General features: G+C 48.6%; 7 protein-coding genes across 7 annotated transcripts; 2 read left to right on the forward strand and 5 right to left on the reverse strand.

The window, feature by feature from the left end:
- Positions 1 to 1308: 1308 nt before the first annotated feature.
- HETIRDRAFT_422126 (uncharacterized protein) lies at positions 1309 to 3103 on the reverse strand (the record flags this gene model as incomplete). Its single annotated transcript, XM_009553316.1, has 3 exons — positions 1309 to 1639; positions 1689 to 2258; positions 2388 to 3103. The coding sequence occupies 3 exons, from the start codon at positions 3101 to 3103 to the stop codon at positions 1309 to 1311; spliced, it is 1617 nt and encodes a 538-aa protein (XP_009551611.1).
- Positions 3104 to 3482: 379 nt separating this feature from the next.
- HETIRDRAFT_422128 (uncharacterized protein) lies at positions 3483 to 4408 on the reverse strand (the record flags this gene model as incomplete). The annotated part of the gene is made up of 3 exons (XM_009553317.1): positions 3483 to 3632; positions 3692 to 3740; positions 4404 to 4408. 3 exons carry the CDS (start codon positions 4406 to 4408, stop codon positions 3483 to 3485), a joined length of 204 nt encoding a protein of 67 aa, XP_009551612.1.
- An 893-nt stretch (positions 4409 to 5301) lies between these two features.
- On the reverse strand, positions 5302 to 6740 carry HETIRDRAFT_222774 (uncharacterized protein; the record flags this gene model as incomplete). The annotated part of the gene is made up of 2 exons (XM_009553318.1): positions 5302 to 5566; positions 6610 to 6740. Coding segments are annotated over 2 exons (396 nt in total), but the record flags the coding sequence as incomplete, so codon positions are not given.
- A 1465-nt stretch (positions 6741 to 8205) lies between these two features.
- Positions 8206 to 9264, forward strand: HETIRDRAFT_455213 (uncharacterized protein; the record flags this gene model as incomplete). The annotated part of the gene is made up of 4 exons (XM_009553319.1): positions 8206 to 8643; positions 8715 to 8826; positions 9012 to 9168; positions 9237 to 9264. 4 exons carry the CDS (start codon positions 8206 to 8208, stop codon positions 9262 to 9264), a joined length of 735 nt encoding a protein of 244 aa, XP_009551614.1.
- A 370-nt stretch (positions 9265 to 9634) lies between these two features.
- HETIRDRAFT_328145 (uncharacterized protein) lies at positions 9635 to 11072 on the reverse strand (the record flags this gene model as incomplete). Its single annotated transcript, XM_009553320.1, has 3 exons — positions 9635 to 10353; positions 10406 to 10423; positions 10475 to 11072. The coding sequence occupies 3 exons, from the start codon at positions 11070 to 11072 to the stop codon at positions 9635 to 9637; spliced, it is 1335 nt and encodes a 444-aa protein (XP_009551615.1).
- A 1742-nt stretch (positions 11073 to 12814) lies between these two features.
- Positions 12815 to 13726, reverse strand: HETIRDRAFT_148143 (uncharacterized protein). The gene is made up of 6 exons (XM_009553321.1): positions 13648 to 13726; positions 13565 to 13587; positions 13120 to 13512; positions 12995 to 13057; positions 12900 to 12936; positions 12815 to 12848 (listed from the first exon to the last, which is right to left on the reverse strand). Exons 3-5 carry the CDS (start codon positions 13353 to 13355, stop codon positions 12912 to 12914), a joined length of 324 nt encoding a protein of 107 aa, XP_009551616.1. The 5' UTR covers positions 13356 to 13512; positions 13565 to 13587; positions 13648 to 13726; the 3' UTR covers positions 12815 to 12848; positions 12900 to 12911.
- A 1581-nt stretch (positions 13727 to 15307) lies between these two features.
- HETIRDRAFT_422132 (uncharacterized protein) lies at positions 15308 to 16830 on the forward strand (the record flags this gene model as incomplete). The annotated part of the gene is made up of 2 exons (XM_009553322.1): positions 15308 to 15950; positions 16010 to 16830. 2 exons carry the CDS (start codon positions 15308 to 15310, stop codon positions 16828 to 16830), a joined length of 1464 nt encoding a protein of 487 aa, XP_009551617.1.
- Positions 16831 to 17901: the final 1071 nt, after the last annotated feature.

Below are 17901 nucleotides of genomic sequence, written 5' to 3' on the forward strand. Positions count from 1 at the left end.
TGTTCCCCATGTTAGCTTGGTTTCAGTTGCTTTGTACTCCTGGAGTTCTCTGTCGAAGTAGTATCTCTGGGCAAAGAGTGATGCCGTTCCCTCCCTCATGTATGACAGGACCATCAGTGTTTTGTTCATGTCCGTATCATATTTGGTCGGGTTGGCTAGAATGTACATGTGACATTCATAGATCCATTCTCTGTACTTCGACCTTGTTCCGTCAAAATCCTTTGGTTTATTTCCTTTGTCCAACATTTTATCTTTGTTGTCAGATGTGTTTATGTTGGTTGGTGGGTTTGGGTTTGGGTCTGGGCATCTTGGGTTCGGTTGACTCGGTCCTGCTATAGGTTCCGGGTCTTCTTCGTCAACTGGGGTTAATACTCCCACGGGGATTGGTATTTCTTCAATGTCTCCTTTGGGGATATCGATCAGTGGTGGGACGGGTTTCGTTCGGGTAGGGGAGTCTACTGTTCTGAGGGGTGCTTTCCTGTCTTCCCAGGGTACTAGCAGAGCGTTAACTGTTTTTCCGCTATTCTGTCCTCCTACATAAACCCAATTTCCTTTGGAGGTTCTTCTGATGGTTTGTCCGAAGTGGACAAATGTGTCCAAGTGCTGCAAGTAGTCGGTTCTGTGTGGAACTCGCCCTACGTGTCTTCCTAAGCTTTGGGAAGTCGTTTTGTTAGATCAAAGAGCCCACGCTAGTCTCGACCTGATCAAGGTTTGAGGGTCAAGGCAACAGCAGCTCTTCCTAGCCTGGTACAGTAATTTCTGCTTCTGGTATAGTACCGTACGTAACGTCGAGTGCAATTGTTTCAGTCGTACCTTCACTGGGTTGATTACCAGATAGAAGTATTCTACAACCTAAAACGACCCACACTGAAGTGGAATCGTCCAACCGTTCGCTCTAAGTGTATAGTAACTATTACGGTCGACAGACGCTTGTCTTTTGGGACTGCCTAGCGCTATATGTAACTAGCCGGTGTTCTGCTGCAAAAGAAGAATAGAGATGGGGTGTGGGGTAGGATTTGTGAAGAGAGGCTATCCAGATGTCATGAACGGCTGTTCAAGACAAGAGGATCCTAGGCCACAAACAATACAAGAAGATTTGAGAGGATAATCGGGACTTGATCAGACTAGTGTCTTAGAATCGGAGAAGACTGTGTGAACAGCAGTTCTTAGATTGGACAGAAGTGGATAGCCTAAGGCCTCCATACTGCGCCGCAGTATCTATAAATATGTACAAGCAGGAGCACGGACCAAGTATCAATAGAACAGGAACGTGAGGTGTAGTCGGGAGAAAGGTCATATGAGTCCTTATCAAGATGGTGAGAAAGTAAGTAAACGTAAGCCAGACGTTTCATAATAATTAGTGGTCTTTTTCAACGGAGCTGACTGAACATCCTGCAGTGATTTACGAACGCCATTAGCAGCGCGCTGTGTCTCGTGTGCTTTCCAGACTTTCACAAGAGCTGCCAAGTTGAGCTTGATGGCTGATGTCAAATGCATGTCGAAGATATGTTGAGGCTCCGGTGGCAGATTAGACAGGGCAGGAAGCCAAGCAGCAGCCATGACATGGGAGATTGCAGCTATATCTTCCTGTATGTCTCTCTCCTGTTCCTTGAGTGAGGGCTCGACAGTGAGTTTCTGCCTAAAAACTGTTTATCAGTACAGTAAAATTACAAGGAATAGGTACTCACGCTTTGTAGAGGTTGTTGACATCCGCTGTGATGGCTGCCAATGATAGGTTGAACATGCATTCATCAACCTCGTGTGTGTGACCAACAGCTGTTTTATTGACCCTAAGAAGGTGCTTCAGATCTTTGGCTTCGTCATCATCATCGTGGTCGTGATCAGTACACCATCCGCCTGGCTCCTCTTCGGATTCTTCATCATGCTTTGAAGTCTCTGGGTGAAACCAAGATTTGACACTGGGTAGAATGAGATGAGTAGGAAGCTGTGAGAGTAGGTCCGAGGGTGAAATCCCTAGAATGCTGAAAAGATTTTCAGCTTTGGCCCAAGCATCTTGAGCTGCTGCCTGAATCTCTGTGTCAGTCAGGAATGCTGACAACAGTCCGAGATCAGCTCCATGAGAATCAAAATATGTATGGGCATAGCCAGCTGTGTGAGCTTTAGGATCACTGGAGCGGCCTAAAAGTACTGCGGCATGGATACTAACATGCAGTCGAGGCATCATATAGAGTAAGTCGAGGAATGTGAAATCTTTGACGAGCTTGCGAGCTTTGGCAAAGACGTGTTTGCACAGCTCGCTAGAATGAAGCCAGAATAAGAGAGGATAGATGTCATCATTTAGATAATCACAGTAGATGATGATGAGGCTTACGAGGCCCTCAACGACAATTCAAATGATGTCAGTGGCCTCTCTGGAGATGAAATACTTTGCTTTAGGGTATTTAGCCTTGTCAAGGAAGCATGCCCAGAGATCTACAAAGTAGCGAGCTCGCAGAACCATCTTGATGCGACTAATATGGTCAATTTTCTGGTTTTGGTATGTATCAACAAGCTCACCAAAGATGAAGAGATACACAATCTGCCCAGCTCGATCTGGGAACTCTTGAACCAAGTACTCCAGAGCGGATGCAGAGAAAAATTGTGTGGCTGTATTGTCATCCTGATGGTCCATGTTCTCGACATCACGATGGTATAGTGGCGGTATTCCAGGCCCAAATAAAAGAATGCAAGCGTCAGAATACGAAGCGACAGAGTTTCCAAGGACCAACAACCTCGCACCAGCGCAGTTGTTGTTCCGCATGGTCTTCAGTGCGTGCTTTGGGTCTTGGATCATGACGAGAGGCCGGTTGTTGTAGGTGGGAAGTGTGACTTCCAAAGGATCGAAAGCGGATAAGGGACAAGGATGAGGGATCATGTATGTGACACGAAATGGAGAACGCGCAACTATGAGATGCTGGAGTTTGCGCTCCGTCTCTGTGCCATCACAAGCATACGAGGCAATGTAAAGCCCATGCTGCGATAAACCTGTGAGGATTTTGTCACTCATTTTGAAGAGAGCTTCGGCACTCAAGGAGTTTGGGATAGCTTTGGCTGCAGCAATGATTGATGGTGCCCCGGGTAGTGGCACTTGAACAGTCCACATGCAAACCTGGAAGACGACTAAGAAATGCTCCAAAATGAAGTTGATTAAAGGCTTACCTTTGTAGCTTTCTCGAGCTCCCCCGATCATAGAATCTTCTCAAGGTCCTGTGGAGTCGGAATAGGTATGGGGTCACCTGTATGGCCGACCAAGACATGTTGTTGCAATTCAGCATCCCAGTATGTACATAGCATAGCATGCAGCTTTGTATCATCACAGCTCAGCCCAAGATGACCATGATAATCCAAAGATTTGATGATTTCAGCAACACGGTTGTATGATGAGAGTCCAATCACGGAGGGGAAGCAAGGCATAGCCGCCTACTTCATCCTATAATAATAACCCCATCAGAGCCATCCTTAAATATGAAAAAAAGAGAAACTTACTTGAAGCTTCGAGGACTATGCAAATTGAAATGCTGTCCCATGAATCTGTAAACTCCCGGGCTCTCGATAAGAGCTATATGTGCAAAGTCTTCCAGGCTAGGTGTGTATTTCATGTTTTGCAGTCCCTTCCCAGCCTGAGTACGTTCCTGACCATCGACAATGGCCGCAAGCAAACCATTGAAGACACGACAATCAGCATATTCACCTTTGAGGACCCCTTTGACATAGCATATATACACAGAGTTCTGATGGACCTGATAAAACATATTAGTAAGCTCACTAAAACCTGTGAAGCTCTCTTGTACCTCATCAAAGATGTCCTAAAGCCCTAGTGCTCTGGCATACATAAGCGCGGCCTCCTTGTCATGGTAACAGGTATTAAGATATTTCATGTTGTTCACTGTAGGAACTGGCTGAGAGCACGCAAACTTGAACTGCTTGGACCTGCTGATCTCCATGCAAGATGCACAGATAGCAGGCCCTTGAAATGCTGTGGAGTTTTTGACTGTTTTCTGGCACAATTTAGCGAATACGGCTCGTGCACTGGTACGAACCTCCCATGTGTGGGAGTGAACTTGAAGGTGGTAAACTTCGGCCTTCTCCTTGGCTGTGAGAGTGGAGATTGGATGCTTGAACTTCTCCTGCGCAAGATAGTTCACACTCATGCCTCCTCCACTTTTCACGCCACGTTGCATCAAGTTCAAAATACCTGAGATCATGTCAATTGTTATTCCAATGCATGCCATACTCATATGTGAGTGCTTGAGCTTTTTAGAATCTTGAGAGGACTCCACCACTGACAGAGTCTGAGTTGCTTGTGGTGCTAACACGTCGCCTGGTGAGTTTCTGCTGTTGGGTTTGAACCAGGCATGCAAAGTGGTCGCTCAAACTCCAGAATCTTTTGCTCGACATCCTGCAACATGCTGGACAAACTTTGTGGCCAAGTACGCTTTCCCAGTGTGGTACCATTTCCCACAGCGTGAGTGGAAAACTTGCCAGGACTCTCCAGTTGGCCGGAAGTCCGCTCTTGAGTCGTAAGATAAGCATTCCTCTTTCCATCTCTTGAGTTTTCCTTCATTCATGATGAAAGTTCCCTGTGCCATAGATAATCGGAGTTTATGGCTTTCAACAGCAGAACAACTGATTCCAATGTTGCTTGAGTCAGAGGCCAGAGTGAGTGATGATGATGCCTTCGTCTTTGTGGGCATCCGGGGAGTCTTCAGAGCCGTAGGCTTCTTCTCCAAGCATAGGGATCCCCCTAACGCAGTCTTCATTCTTTTGGTTTCCACAGACATGCCATTGGTATTGGCAGATTGTGGCGGATCGGTGTCAACTTTTGATTGTGACCTCTTCTGAGATGCAGCAATGCTGTCCACCCTAGGACTCTCTTCCAAGGATTCATCCACAACCCCCATGAAAATCTCGACAGCCCCTTTCACCTGTAATCTACCTGATGAATTGTCAAGACCCACGTCAAATGTGGACAGAGGTGCGTCATCCATCAGTATGTTATGCATGGTCTCTTGAGAAGTAACAGCAAGGGTTTCGGAACCAAGTTGCACAAGGGCTTCTATGGGTGAAGACAGCACGCTGACCGGTTTTAAGATAGATGGCATGACAACAATTGCACTATTGAGCACGCTTTTTAAGTCAGCATGATTGGTGATATCAAGCGGCAATGGCGGAGAGTCGATTATATCCTCCAGCAAAGCTAGCAGACCCATCGGGAAGAAACCATGGTTGTTTTGGGATTGCATGACCTAGATGAACATAGGTGAGTTTGATCTTGCCTTGAAAGCTCTTGGGTGTACTCACTGAATAATCATTATGGGCCTTTGACAGACAAATAAAATAATGGATCCGCCAATACCTCCGCTTTGCATGCGTGAATTTTTCCATATCAAAGAGGTTATGCTCAATAGCATTGATTGTGCAGATACCACATGAGTTGCTATCCAGCTGTTGACCACAGGCCAGTGAATTCCCTCCGTTGCAAAACTTCATATTAAAGGCTTGTTTCAGCCACCCTTGCAAATTCCTCATGACAATTCGCCATGCGCTAGCTGTCAACAGCGAGTCCCTTGCAAGCACAATTGTCAAGCTAAGTCACATCAAGACTCGAATTCACGCTGTTACGCTAGTGATGCCTCTGAGTGCGAAACACACCCAAGAAACACCCCTACAAGCGCAGACAGGCAGGAGCTGGTTCTTGTGTGCAAGGAACTATAAGCTGTGCAACAACCAACAAGGGAGCGTATTAAAAGTGTTCGGAGTGTAGTGAACAAACAACTCCAAAATCAAAATATTCAGTTGGTTGGTTGGTTGGTTGGTTGGTCAGTCGGTCGGTAGGTCAGTCGGTCGGTTGGTCGGTCGGTAAGTCGGTCGGTTGGTAAGTCGGTAGGTTGGTTGGTCGGTTGGTAGGTTGGTCGGTCAGTAGGTTGGTCGGTCGGTAGGTTGGTTGGTTGGTCGGTCGATGTTTGATCGGGATTTGATCGGGACGCAAAGGGAAGGGAATGGGTGCAAGGCCACACTGGACACTGGCAGAGGATGACAAACTAGATGAGAGGGAGAGAGCAAAACAACGAGGGCTCTGATGGAGGGCTGCAATCGAACGCAACAACACAAACAAAAGGGCAAAATGCTAACAAGGATCGGAAGGCAATGGCTCAAAGTCTTATAGACACAAGCACACAAATGGAATCGGAACAAGGGGGGAGCCAAAGCTGATGTATTGCAAAGCCATAGGTGCCCTTTTATAGTAAGTCCGAACAGGTACAAGATAAGGAGATCGGCAGAGGCATAGAGCAATCGGAAATGCGTGCCAAGAGTGATCAAAGGTAAAGAAGATAAGGGAGTGATGTTGCAAACACTATAAGATAAGAAGCAATAACTCTAAAGTCTAAATAAGCGGAGAGATTGCCAAGGTGAGTCCACATGGACCTGGAGATAAGAACCACATGCCACATGGGTAAACCATTTAGAAACTTGGGAGCTCTGACAAATGGCTGAGATCGCCGAACAGATCGGGACCGGTCGGTCCTAAGTACGCCGAACGGTCAAAGAATACTGAAAAGCTGCGAAAAGTGGGGTATTGGTGCCTAGAGCATACCCATGCTCATCAACGCACCATATTTAATGCATTTTTCTTTAAAGTCAATGCACACCGCAATCCAATGGTTCCCACTAACAAATGCCGCCATATATATACGTTCCCGACCATTGGTATGGACCTCCTGAGCATAACGGCGCAACATGTTTGACTGATCCCAAGACTTCTTTAAGAATCAGCTGCTGATTTGGTTGAATGCGACCAAACCCGAAGATGCATATCTAAAAGAAGCATATCGATGACCTCATCTCCTAACCAATTGTTTGACAGGAGTGTCGCAAGATCGCTGATGGATCCCAAACCTCCCAATGCTCGAAGAGGTGATCCCCACAGAAGCGACATCAGCAATGTTTGTGCAATCTGTACTTCCTTCTGTGCCTTAGAATCGATTCCCTGTATACTGAACAGTGCAAGCCATTTCTGGGCAGCTAACCATAGCACATGGTTCTTGTGAACTTTGGTGAGTTCTTGCCACATTCGGAGGATCCATAATGGCCACTGAACATCTTTGAAAAAGGGGTTAATTATCGAGGAGGGATTTTGTCCTGCTGCTCATGCATAGCAGTTGTTGAGCTTGGTTAGCCAGGAAGGAGGAGGGATCAAGCATTCTTCTATAAGAATGCCAATGTAGCCTCGAGGAGATGCCATGCTAATTGCATTGGCTGCTTGTAGAAGTACTATGGCGGACGATTGGCTAGGGAGATTGGTGCAGTGGATGAGGTCAATTACTGATAGGTGCTGTTGAGGGAGAATATGGGCATATTGTGCTAGAATAGTATGTTGAGGATTGGCTTCTGTTTCAGAGGTAGTGTCTGAGATATCGATGGCAATGTTGGCCATTGTGGAAAATAAATGAACAATGTGTGACAGTCTTTGCAGATTACTGCAGAGTATTATTGACATGGTAACAGGAGCTGACAAATCAGCATGCTTGTACTATACTACTGAGGACTACCAAGTAATCTAGGTCAAGGAGTCTGGCTAGTCAAGGATGGCAGGTTGCGAAGAGCTTAAAGGGAAAAGAATATCAAACGAGAGGGATGCACTCGAGATGAATACCAAGAAGTACTTATTACATGTAAGAAGCTATAAGAACGAGGCGCTGCAAAGTGATGCAATCAGCACATGTGCCTTCAAAGGTCTTTGAAGACCTCAAACAAAATGCTCATTGCCGGAGTCGAACTCTGTATCCTAAGATTCTATTACCCCACTGCCAGCAGCTTCTACCACTAAGCTACGGACAAACTTTCTAGTCAGACTCAAAATCAGGCCTTGACCAATATTGACCCCCAACATCCGGACAGCCCCTCAGGCCTACCTCTGCGGATGGGCACTTTTGTCCGGACTTGACTGAGCTTTTTCGCCCTTTTTTCCCAAATTTTCGTTCGGATGGGGGTTGTGCCCTCCCCACCTATTTTCAGGGGTCCTCTTACGCTGCGCGGAATATAAATACTTGATTTAAAAATAAATAAATAAAAAGATGCCCGGAGCCGGAGCACAATGAACGTGAGAAAAAGTGGCGTCGGCCATTGCCGAACTGGGCAATCCCCCTGAGCTCTTTTTCGGCGAGCTTCATCTTGACCTCCGCGTACACTAAGTTACCAATGCCGATGGCTTCCCCAGAAACACTCGTTGCTTGCTTCCAATCCACATTTGATGCAGGTATTCACCGCTGGAGGGACAACCTCAAGCATATCAACAGCCAGATGACGGACGTCGTCGATGCACTGACCGCTCTTTGCATATCCGAACCTGGCACCTTTGCCGCTGCGGCCATAGAGGTCCACTCAGGCAGTCCGTGCGTCTTGTATCTCGCCACTTCTGACGATGCGGTTGGCTCCCTCGAGTCCCACTTTCAGACCCTAGTATGGAGGAGCCTTCAGGGGGTGGCGCTCTCGACGAACAGCACACCTCCCCCGCTCGATTCGCCGGCGGTCGATCTCGTAGTCGAGGTGTACGGCTTTGCTTGGGCGGCGTTCTATGACCGCTTCGCGCCCGAGGTTGAATACTATTGCACGCAGTTCTTCCCTCAGGTCACAGTTCGGAGAGTGAGACTATCAGCGACGAAGAGCGGCGCGATCTCCAGAACATAGGCGATCTTTTTGATGTGCTTCGCAAGACGGTCACGCGCACGAAGCCCGCGAACGCTGAGTTGAGGAACATCGTTTCGACTCTCGGCCTGCTGCACCTCGACGACTCCGGACTGTTGATATACAGGAGCGCTCAAACAGGTAAGCCCCTTCCAGTCAAAGCCTTCTTTCGCCGAATCTTACCCTGACTGTTGATTATCTGCCAATTCAAGACAGCCTATACGTCTCTTCTTCCCTATTTGAATGCCGTTGTAAAGCTACATTGTCCTATCAAAGTCCTCCTCGACACCGCCCGTTCTGATAAGACCCGTTCTTGGTTCGCACAGCCCCTCCGCGTCGTCCAAGTCCCCAACGCGCGCCTCCCTTCGAAGTGAACATGCACGACGACGCCGTGCTCAGCCTCTGGAAGGAGCACAAAGGCGTGGAGCGTCCTCGTGCAGATCTGGACGCCCAGTGGGATCGTCGAATCATCAAGCCAATGCAGTATGTCCTCGAGAATGAAACGCTAATGGTAAACTGCCAGAATAGTCGTGTACTTGATCGCGCGGCAGGGTCGAGATGGTTGCAGTGCGCCTTTAATCCATGAGACGGTCATATCAGCTACGTGGTTCACCTCATACTTTCAGCGCTTCAGCATGTCCTTCGAAGGTGATCCTTGTTCAAAATCATTTCACGATATACACTCAAACAGACAATGGGTAACGGACACATATAAGCAACGTCTTCAGTACATCAGCACACAATTCAGCGGCATCTATATCGTCGTGACAAAATCCAAGCCTAACAGTACACAAATCCAAATCCTTGTGCCTTGTGCGATATGGCCATTCAGTTGTCAGTGACAGAAAAACAACCATTCGCATGTGGTTAGCAGGCTTCTGCTCTTACTGGAAACGATATCGGGGTTAGAAGAATCGCTATTTATATGAGTGAAGCACACCTACTTTAATCAATGGTCCCCTTGGTCTTCCTGCTCCGTGTCCGGTGGAGGAGGTGACGCAGCTGTGCTGTCTGAATATCGTCGGCCTCTACGAGGCTGCGTCCAAGCAACATGAAAATCATCTTTGAGAATCTTGAGCATGTCGCGTCTGATCGCAGCATTCGAGACTAACGTGCTCCTAGATGGAATCTTGGGAAACACGTATGGTAAATACACTTTACCGTGAGTGCCCTTGAATTCAAAGGGACTGCCAACATTCTTGTTATAGGCCCGGAGGAAGGTATAGCATCCATGGCAGCATAGCTTAGAGACACCGATGAACCGGAATGGCTTCGCCCCAGGGTGATCATCGATGTATACGGCCAATGCACACTCGCAATGAATGAAGACTCGAGCGAAAGTAAACGTGTTTTGGCCATGGCCTGAGACTGAGCAGTGCCTGTTTATGAGCTCCGAGCGTACCACTTCCAATACTTCTGTGTTCCATCGAGGGCGTACTGACTCGAATTGCCCTCGGCTACCAAAGCATTGCTGTGTGAAATAGAGATTGCCCATGTCGACTGCGTAAGACTGAGACATGCCCGGGACTTTCACAACGGACATAACCGGTAGAAACCACGACCGAAATTTCTTGGTGCATGCAATTTGCAGTAAGACTTCGATGTGATTACGAAGAGAAAGAACTTTTCGCAGGTAACGCCTGACCTCAAGAAATATCTTTGTGTTCACTGTAAAAGTGCGTCAACATCAAGGAAATGGTCAAGTGGCGGATGCACGCACCATGGGCATGGAGTCGATCTAAGAGCGAGTCATCCACTTTTTCATCTAAATGACGTTTAAGCTTCTCACCGAGCTTGTCGACAAGGCCCGCAAGAGAGTGTACTTGATTGTCTGTGGGCTTTTCTACTTTGACTGAGTCCGTGATGGACTTGAAAGTGGATTGGATATATCCGAGTACTTCGTATTGATCTCGGTCAAACAGTGAGTTCCAAACAGATGATGTGTGACCCTGTGGGAATACCCTCAAAAACTCTTCGGAGTGCTTCTCAAATTCAGATCGGAACTTCTTTCGAGAGAAGCGATAGATTTGAAGGGTGAGGTCCATCCGATGGGCATTAATATCACTTGAGGAAGTAGTCGAATGTCTACCATTGGCAAGTTTAGCGATGCGTCCAAGGCAGGACCATACAGAGATAAGATGATCCTCGACTTCATGCTTCACGTCCCCGTTAGTCGCAACGTACAACTTAGTCTCGTGAGGGCGCGCATCCAGAGCTACAGCGACAACATCTCCTGTCCCATTCGCAACGCTGATAGCAGCTAGCGCATCGAGAGCTACCCTGACCTGGCCGTCGACCTTACCAGAGAGAGATCGTGCCGATTTAGATGTGGAAAACAGGGGAAGTAATGGGTAGAGAGCTGACAGGAAAGCCTCTGGAGTAGCCATTGGAGCTAGCTGATGGACGTTGATACGTTGATCCCTGTCTGTCCAGTCGTATTTATAGCGACATGGACCCTCAAGCCTCAAGGCCTCCAGGCCTGATGTCAGACACGAACAAGCTTCTGTATTACTTCCCAAGATATTGAATGATTTGAAACACGAAGAAAGTCTCAGAAAGAAGCAGAAGCCGCAGCACCAGATAGCCTCAGATGTCAGGGAAGTGATCAATAGATCATCAAGACGGCAGATGCGTTCGCGCTGCCAGCCAACTCAGTCAGTGCTCAGCCTGATTCCATACACGTGTCGTGGCACTTGTCAGAAGCTGACACTGAAGCATCGTTTGAAGTCGCAATCGTGATTAAGAAGAATCACTAAACAATTCGATTGTCGCCGGATTTGTCGAGATTCGAGCAGATTACAGCAAATTCCGTCAGGTTAGGCACTGGATGCGAGGTACGCGGTTACGCACCGGACGCCATGAGTACGCTAGGTTACGCTGCACGTTGATAATCACAACTTGAAGGACCTAGAAGGCCACGGAGTGGCGTATCGGTGGCGTAGTAGTGGCGTGTCATTTCTACGGTCATTAGGCACCCCCTGCGTCCCCTCATTCAGACTCCGCAGGCCTTTATATACTCGGACTTACCACTACTTGACAGAGACACCCCATAGACAAGATGGCTACCCCGGAATCTCTCGTTGCTTGCTTCCAGCCCATATATGAATCTACGATTATGCGTCGTTGGACGCCAGACCTCAGTCATCTCGATCACAATATCAAGGATGTCGTTGATGCCTTGGCCGCCCTCTGCATATCAAAGCCCGGCGATCATGCTGCCGCAGCCATAGAAATCCATACAAACAGTGCTTGCACCATATATCTCGCCGCCAATGATACAGCCGAGTCTCTGGAGTCTCACTTCCAAATCATATGGGCCAGTCTTCAACAGATAGCGCTGTCGACCAGCGGCGCTTCTCCCTCGCTTGATTCACCGGCAATCGATCTCGCGGTCGAAGTCTACGATTTCGCGTGGACGGCGTTTTATGAACATTTCGCGCCAGATGCTGATGCTGAATATCTTGTCAATGAATTCATCCCTAGAGTCATTGTCCCTACGTCCAAGGCAACGATAAACGACCAAGAACGTCGTGACCTACAGGAAGTAGGCAACCTCTTTGACCCTCTTCGCAAGGCGATCACTCGGACGAAACCCGCAAATGCTGATATGAAAAGCATCGTTTCAATGCTCGAACGCCTCAGTATTGTTCTTCGGCCTTACCTTGGTTTTCCTTCACCAGGCTCTTTGTTATATCGGTGCTGTGACATCGGTCAGTTTATTGTGACTTCCATACGCCTTTCGCTAACCTCGTAATTACTATGATAGTGGAAGCCGATTCCAAGCCTCTTTGGGACTATTTAAAGGGAGTGGTGGATATCAGTCGCCTGATCAAGATCCTCCTTGACACCGCGCATTCTGCTAACACCCGTTCTTGGTACACACAATCACTCCGTGTCGTCCAGGTTCCCAACACTCGCTATCCTTTCGAGGTCAACATGCACGACGATGCCGTGCTCAACCTCTGGAAGGACCACGGAGGAATTGAGGGTCCTCGCGCAGACCTGGATGCGCAGTGGAACAAGCGACTTGTTGAGCCGATGAAGGTGTTGTTTGATAGGTACAAACCGAAGGACGTGTCTATCACGTCCACGGACGGTCAGACTATCATCTCTGGTTCGGCGCGGCCGCACAGCGCGTGCGCTCTGCTTGCACACATCGCGAACTTGACGGATGCAAGTCCCTATTTGTACATCGGATTGAGCAGCAAGCATACCTGCTACGCTTGCTATGCATTCTTCAGCGCGTACAACCTGTCGGACCCGAAGTTGCCTTTCGATATTAAAGGGATCAAATTGGAATTTTACATCCCTTTCGTTTTTCCAGCATTTTCCGACAACACATTCAATGATGCGGTGCGACATCGTATGAGTACTATGGTAGAGAACGATCTTTGGGCAGTTTGGGATGAATGTCGCACAGATTGGGAGACATACGCGACCTGGTCAGACGACGATGACGAAGAGGGTGTCTTTTCGGCGCTTGAGTAAACAGCGTTAGGCTGGGTCTCGTTATGATAGTAAAAATAAAGAGTGTCCTCGTATGCGCACACGAGAAAAAACGGCATCTGTAAATCATTTGCACGTGTAGACAACACGGCTCCCACGCGACGTGGCGCGGTGTTCAACATCTGGTCAACAACTCTCACTACCTTCATAGTGGCTGCTTCCATCGATGGCTGCACCAGAAACTCGGATCGCTTGCTTACAGCCTCTTCCTCCTCGAATTATGTGCCGCTGGATGCCGAAGCTCGAGCATCTCAAACCCCAGATCAAGGATTTCTTCGACGGTGTTGAGAGCCATTCCTGGAATCTCTTGTTTGGAGCGATCTGGAACAGGGCGTTGATGGAATTACGAAGAGATACAATTTTTACCATATACCGTTCCACATCGAGGAAGTCCCGCTTGCGTCCGGAACACATGGCATCAATTTTGTGAAAATGGGTGCCGGCAAGTTCACTTACAACCGAATTTTTGGAGACAGCTTCTCCTCCCCATCGTCCGATAGGAGAGGCCCGAGTCTCCTACTCAATGTGTCGATTAGCTTTGCGAGAGAGGTCAAAGGGGCTTTTGAGCAGTGTGACTTCGATTTTTTTGAGTCAAGTTCATCTTTGGTAAACAAGCCCTTGAGATTCAATGCGTCTTGGAAATATAGCGTGCACGTGTCTGCGCCATTTTTGATACGTTACTGTAAATTCTGCTAAGTGAACCGATAAATTCGAGCGATAATCTGCCACTCAGCGGTCAAGTGCAAACGTCTGTGCGCAGTGTTCTGAGATGATGCTGGATCGCGAGGAAGTGTCTTGACCGAGTCATCCGCAGCTCCGTTAGTCACGAGATGTATTTCGGTCCTATCAGAGCGCGGATCCAGAGTAATGACTATGGCATCTTGGCGAGGTCGCGCTACACTAATAGCAGCCAGCGCGGTAATGAGATACTTCACCTCAACATGGGCATCACCGGGGTCCGACCTTCTTGCATCAGATGTCGAAAGCAGAGGGGAGAATAGAGAGCTGCAAGAGAGGCTTCTGGTGGGGTCATGGGGCGGCATGTCGGACGATCTGAGAACCAGTCAACCTCCCGCTCCAGCACGCGGTGAAACTGTGAATGACTCTCAAAGAAAGCGCCATGAGAACTGCAATCGGCACCATGTATCGTGGTACCTCAGATACGGATATCCGGAGACCACGTCGGAGGTTGAAGGAGAATCGTCAACGTTGCTGCCTTTGGGAGACTAGCCTCACCGCTACTCACTGAGCTTCTATTGTTTCGTAGTGCTTCCAACTTCCTACAGCTTCTGAAAGTGCCGTTGACGCTTGAGAATCACTAGGCAATCATTGATCATCGCCGGATCTGATCAGCAGTTGCGCAATACGCCAGGTACGAGAAATTGTGCCAGGTTGCGCCAGGTTGTGACGCACATCTATACAGTAGAATACGAATCGATCAGAATCGATCACAATATAGAGAAGCATGCAGGAGTAGTATGTCCGATCAAGGGGACCAGCTCTAGTTTAACTTCCGCATCCAGGGGCCTGCGATACTGTTTGACCACTGGGTTCAAAGAACCTCGGGAGAGCTCTCGCTACATACTACCGAAAAGCTTATCAGACCTTTTGAAACATTACTGAAAATCTATGAAAATTTACGAACAAAATTACCTCATCGTACTAAATGACAGACACTCGTCTGAGCACCGGGCCATGTTTCCGCCATTCTCCACCTCCTCACAGGCTCACAATACCGGCCGTCCACCTCCCTGAAAGGGCTCCGCTATTGATCTGAACATCCAAGGTCTTGTGATAATGGGCGGGTAAAACACACATTCGGCGTGGGCTGTCAGGGGTATTGCAGAAGTTCGTAAGAACTCTTCGTATGGTCTGCAACGGAGACTGAGAAGACGCTGAGAAGTTCCGGAAGTTTCAGCTGCGCCACGCCACGCCATACCAGTGCCACGCCACGGCGTGGCGTGTGGTCCCTGCAGAAGGCCTGCTGATCTTCAACTGATACTCCGTGATCTTCCGTGATGCCATTGTTCAGACTCCGCAGCCTACTAGTATAAGAGTGCTATAAGACTCTGACTGCTACCAAGCAGAGACATCACCACAGACACGAATACCGACAATGGCTACACCAGAGACTCTCATCGCTTGCTTTCAGCCCGTTTCTCCTCGCACTATGCACCGATGGACGCCGAAGCTCGACGACCTCGAACCCCAGATCAAGGTTATCGTCGATGCCTTGACCGCCCTGTGCATATCTAAACCCGGTGACGTTGCTGCAGTCGCTTTAGAGACCCATGCACAGAGTACCTGCACTATCTATATCGCTGCTAGCGATATGGACAACTCTCTGGAATCTCACTTCCAGATCCTATGGGATTGTCTGCGACGCGTAGCGCTGTCGACCGGCGGTGCATCCCCCTCGCTCGATTCGCCGGCGATCGATGTCGGCGTCGAAGTTTATAATTTCGTCTGGACGGCATTCTATGATCGATTCTCGAAGAACGCCGAGTCTTTTGTCACTGACTTCATCTCTCAAGTCACTGACCCTATGTTTGGTGCTAAAATCAGCGAAGAGGAACGTCGCGATCTGCAGACAGCAGAGAATCTCTTCGATACCCTACGCAAGATAGTCACGCGCACGAAGCCTGCGATTGCTGATATGAAGAAGATCGTTGCAACACTGAGCCTACTTCATGCCACTCTCAAGCCCTATCTCGATTTTCTCCCACCAAACGCACTGGTGCGACGGTGCTGTGATTCGTGTAAGTTGAGCTTTCATCTATTATGTGTCTTCCGCTGACTCTGATTCCTAATCTCTTAGTAGAAGATGTTAGCACAACATTTGTCTGGCTCTATCTAGATGACGTCCTGGATTTACAACCCCCTATTGAAGTCCTCCTCGATACTGCTCGTTCTGCCATAACTCGTTCATGGTTCACACAGTCGCTCCGTGTCATTCAAGTCCCTAACGCGCACCTCCCTTTCGAAGTAGACTTGCACGACGATGCCGTGCTCAGCCTCTGGAAGGAACACAAAGGCGTGGAGCGTCCTCGTGCAGATCTGGACGCCCAGTGGGATCGTCGAATCATCGATCCCATACTAGACATGGTCGACAGTAGCAAGCGGGAGAATGTGTCCATCGTCTCGACAGGTGGCCGGGTTATCCTGTCTGCTTCAGTGCGGCCACACAGCGTATGCGCTCTGGTTGCATACCTCGCGAACTCGGCGGACGCGAGCCCATTTTCTTACATCGGCCTGAGTTGCAATCACCCTTGCTACGCCTGCTATATGTTTTTGAGCGCATACAATCAGTCGAATCCGAGAGTGCCCTTCTATACACTAGGACCCAAATCAAAATTCTTTATCCCTTTCGCTTTCCCGGCATTCTCCGACCACGACTTCAACGATATGGTCAGACGCCGATTAGGTACTGTGGTGGAGGAGGATTTATGGATGGCCTGGGATGAATGCCTAGCGGAGTGGTATGAGTACGGTCGCTGGATAGACGACGCTGGCACGGACGACGACGCTGGCACGGACGACGACGCTGGCACGGACGACGACGCTGGCACGGACGACGACGCTGGCACGGACGACGACGCTGGCGCTGACGACAGTGAGACGAACTCTCCGTCGGCTTAGACACTGTTGCATTAATGTGCTTGTGGAAACTGCTTTTAGTCGATGTGTAAACTTGTAAACCAAATGCAAACATACCTACTAGTTTCCTCACGTTCAATCCTCCTGACATTTTTGAGATGCACCAATTTCAAACGGTAGCTCTTGAGGTGCGACGAGTAACGTCGAGTTTGCCACCCACGGCGGATCAGGTCGAACCCGCTAGCAAGAAGGCGCACTGGCGCAGCATGTTTAAATTTGCTTCTTCCAGGCTCTTGGCATCAGAGACACAAACCTCGATGACGATGAGGTCACCAGAAATCCTCGTGTCTTGCAGTTGTCTTGCTTGCAACCCATAATTCCCCTGCGACACTGGCCATCAAATCTTGATCATGTTGATTCTCAGATCAAGGACGTCGTAGATGTCGGACAATCTGAGAACGAGCCAACCTCCCGCTCCAGCACGCGGTGAAACTAAAGGACTCTCGAAGAAAGCGCCATGAGAACTTTACAGCTGTTTGCGGTACATGGGGCGCGGCGCGTTTTCTCAGGATTTTGTCGATTTTTGTACCAGAGCACAGAACAGCCATAGCTCTCTAAATACTGACTCAATGATGTAAATCTTAGTTTGTTGGCCTTGCATTGAGTATCCGCAGGGCATGAACTCAGTCTCGGTGTGATTTGGTCTATTTTTGAGGTTGGTGTTACGAACTGCTCGTTCGGTAACCCCAAGAGTAGGAGGTTCTTCCCTAGGTCACTCGAGGAGGATGTGTGGAACGATGGTCTTGACTGTACATGTAGCACAGGAGCCAGAGATGTATTGCAATGTAGCAATGAAGTTGACAGTACAAAGACTGCCTAAGAATGAAAGGCTGTAGTAGGAAGACTACAGTGAACGAAGACTGCAGTAGGAAGACTGCAGTAGAACGAAGGGCTGTAGTGGGAAGACTACAGCAAACGAAGAAAATAGACTGAAGATCCTCAGCCTACTCTATGGGCCTTTTATACTACTTTAGGAAATAGGGTGTGAGAATACTGTATATGTATCTGTAGGTATTCTCTAAGTCGTCTCTCTCAATAACGACTACTCTTATG

Source organism: Heterobasidion irregulare (genome assembly GCF_000320585.1).
Source record: "Heterobasidion irregulare TC 32-1 unplaced genomic scaffold scaffold_11, whole genome shotgun sequence".
Classification (NCBI taxonomy): domain Eukaryota; kingdom Fungi; phylum Basidiomycota; class Agaricomycetes; order Russulales; family Bondarzewiaceae; genus Heterobasidion; species Heterobasidion irregulare.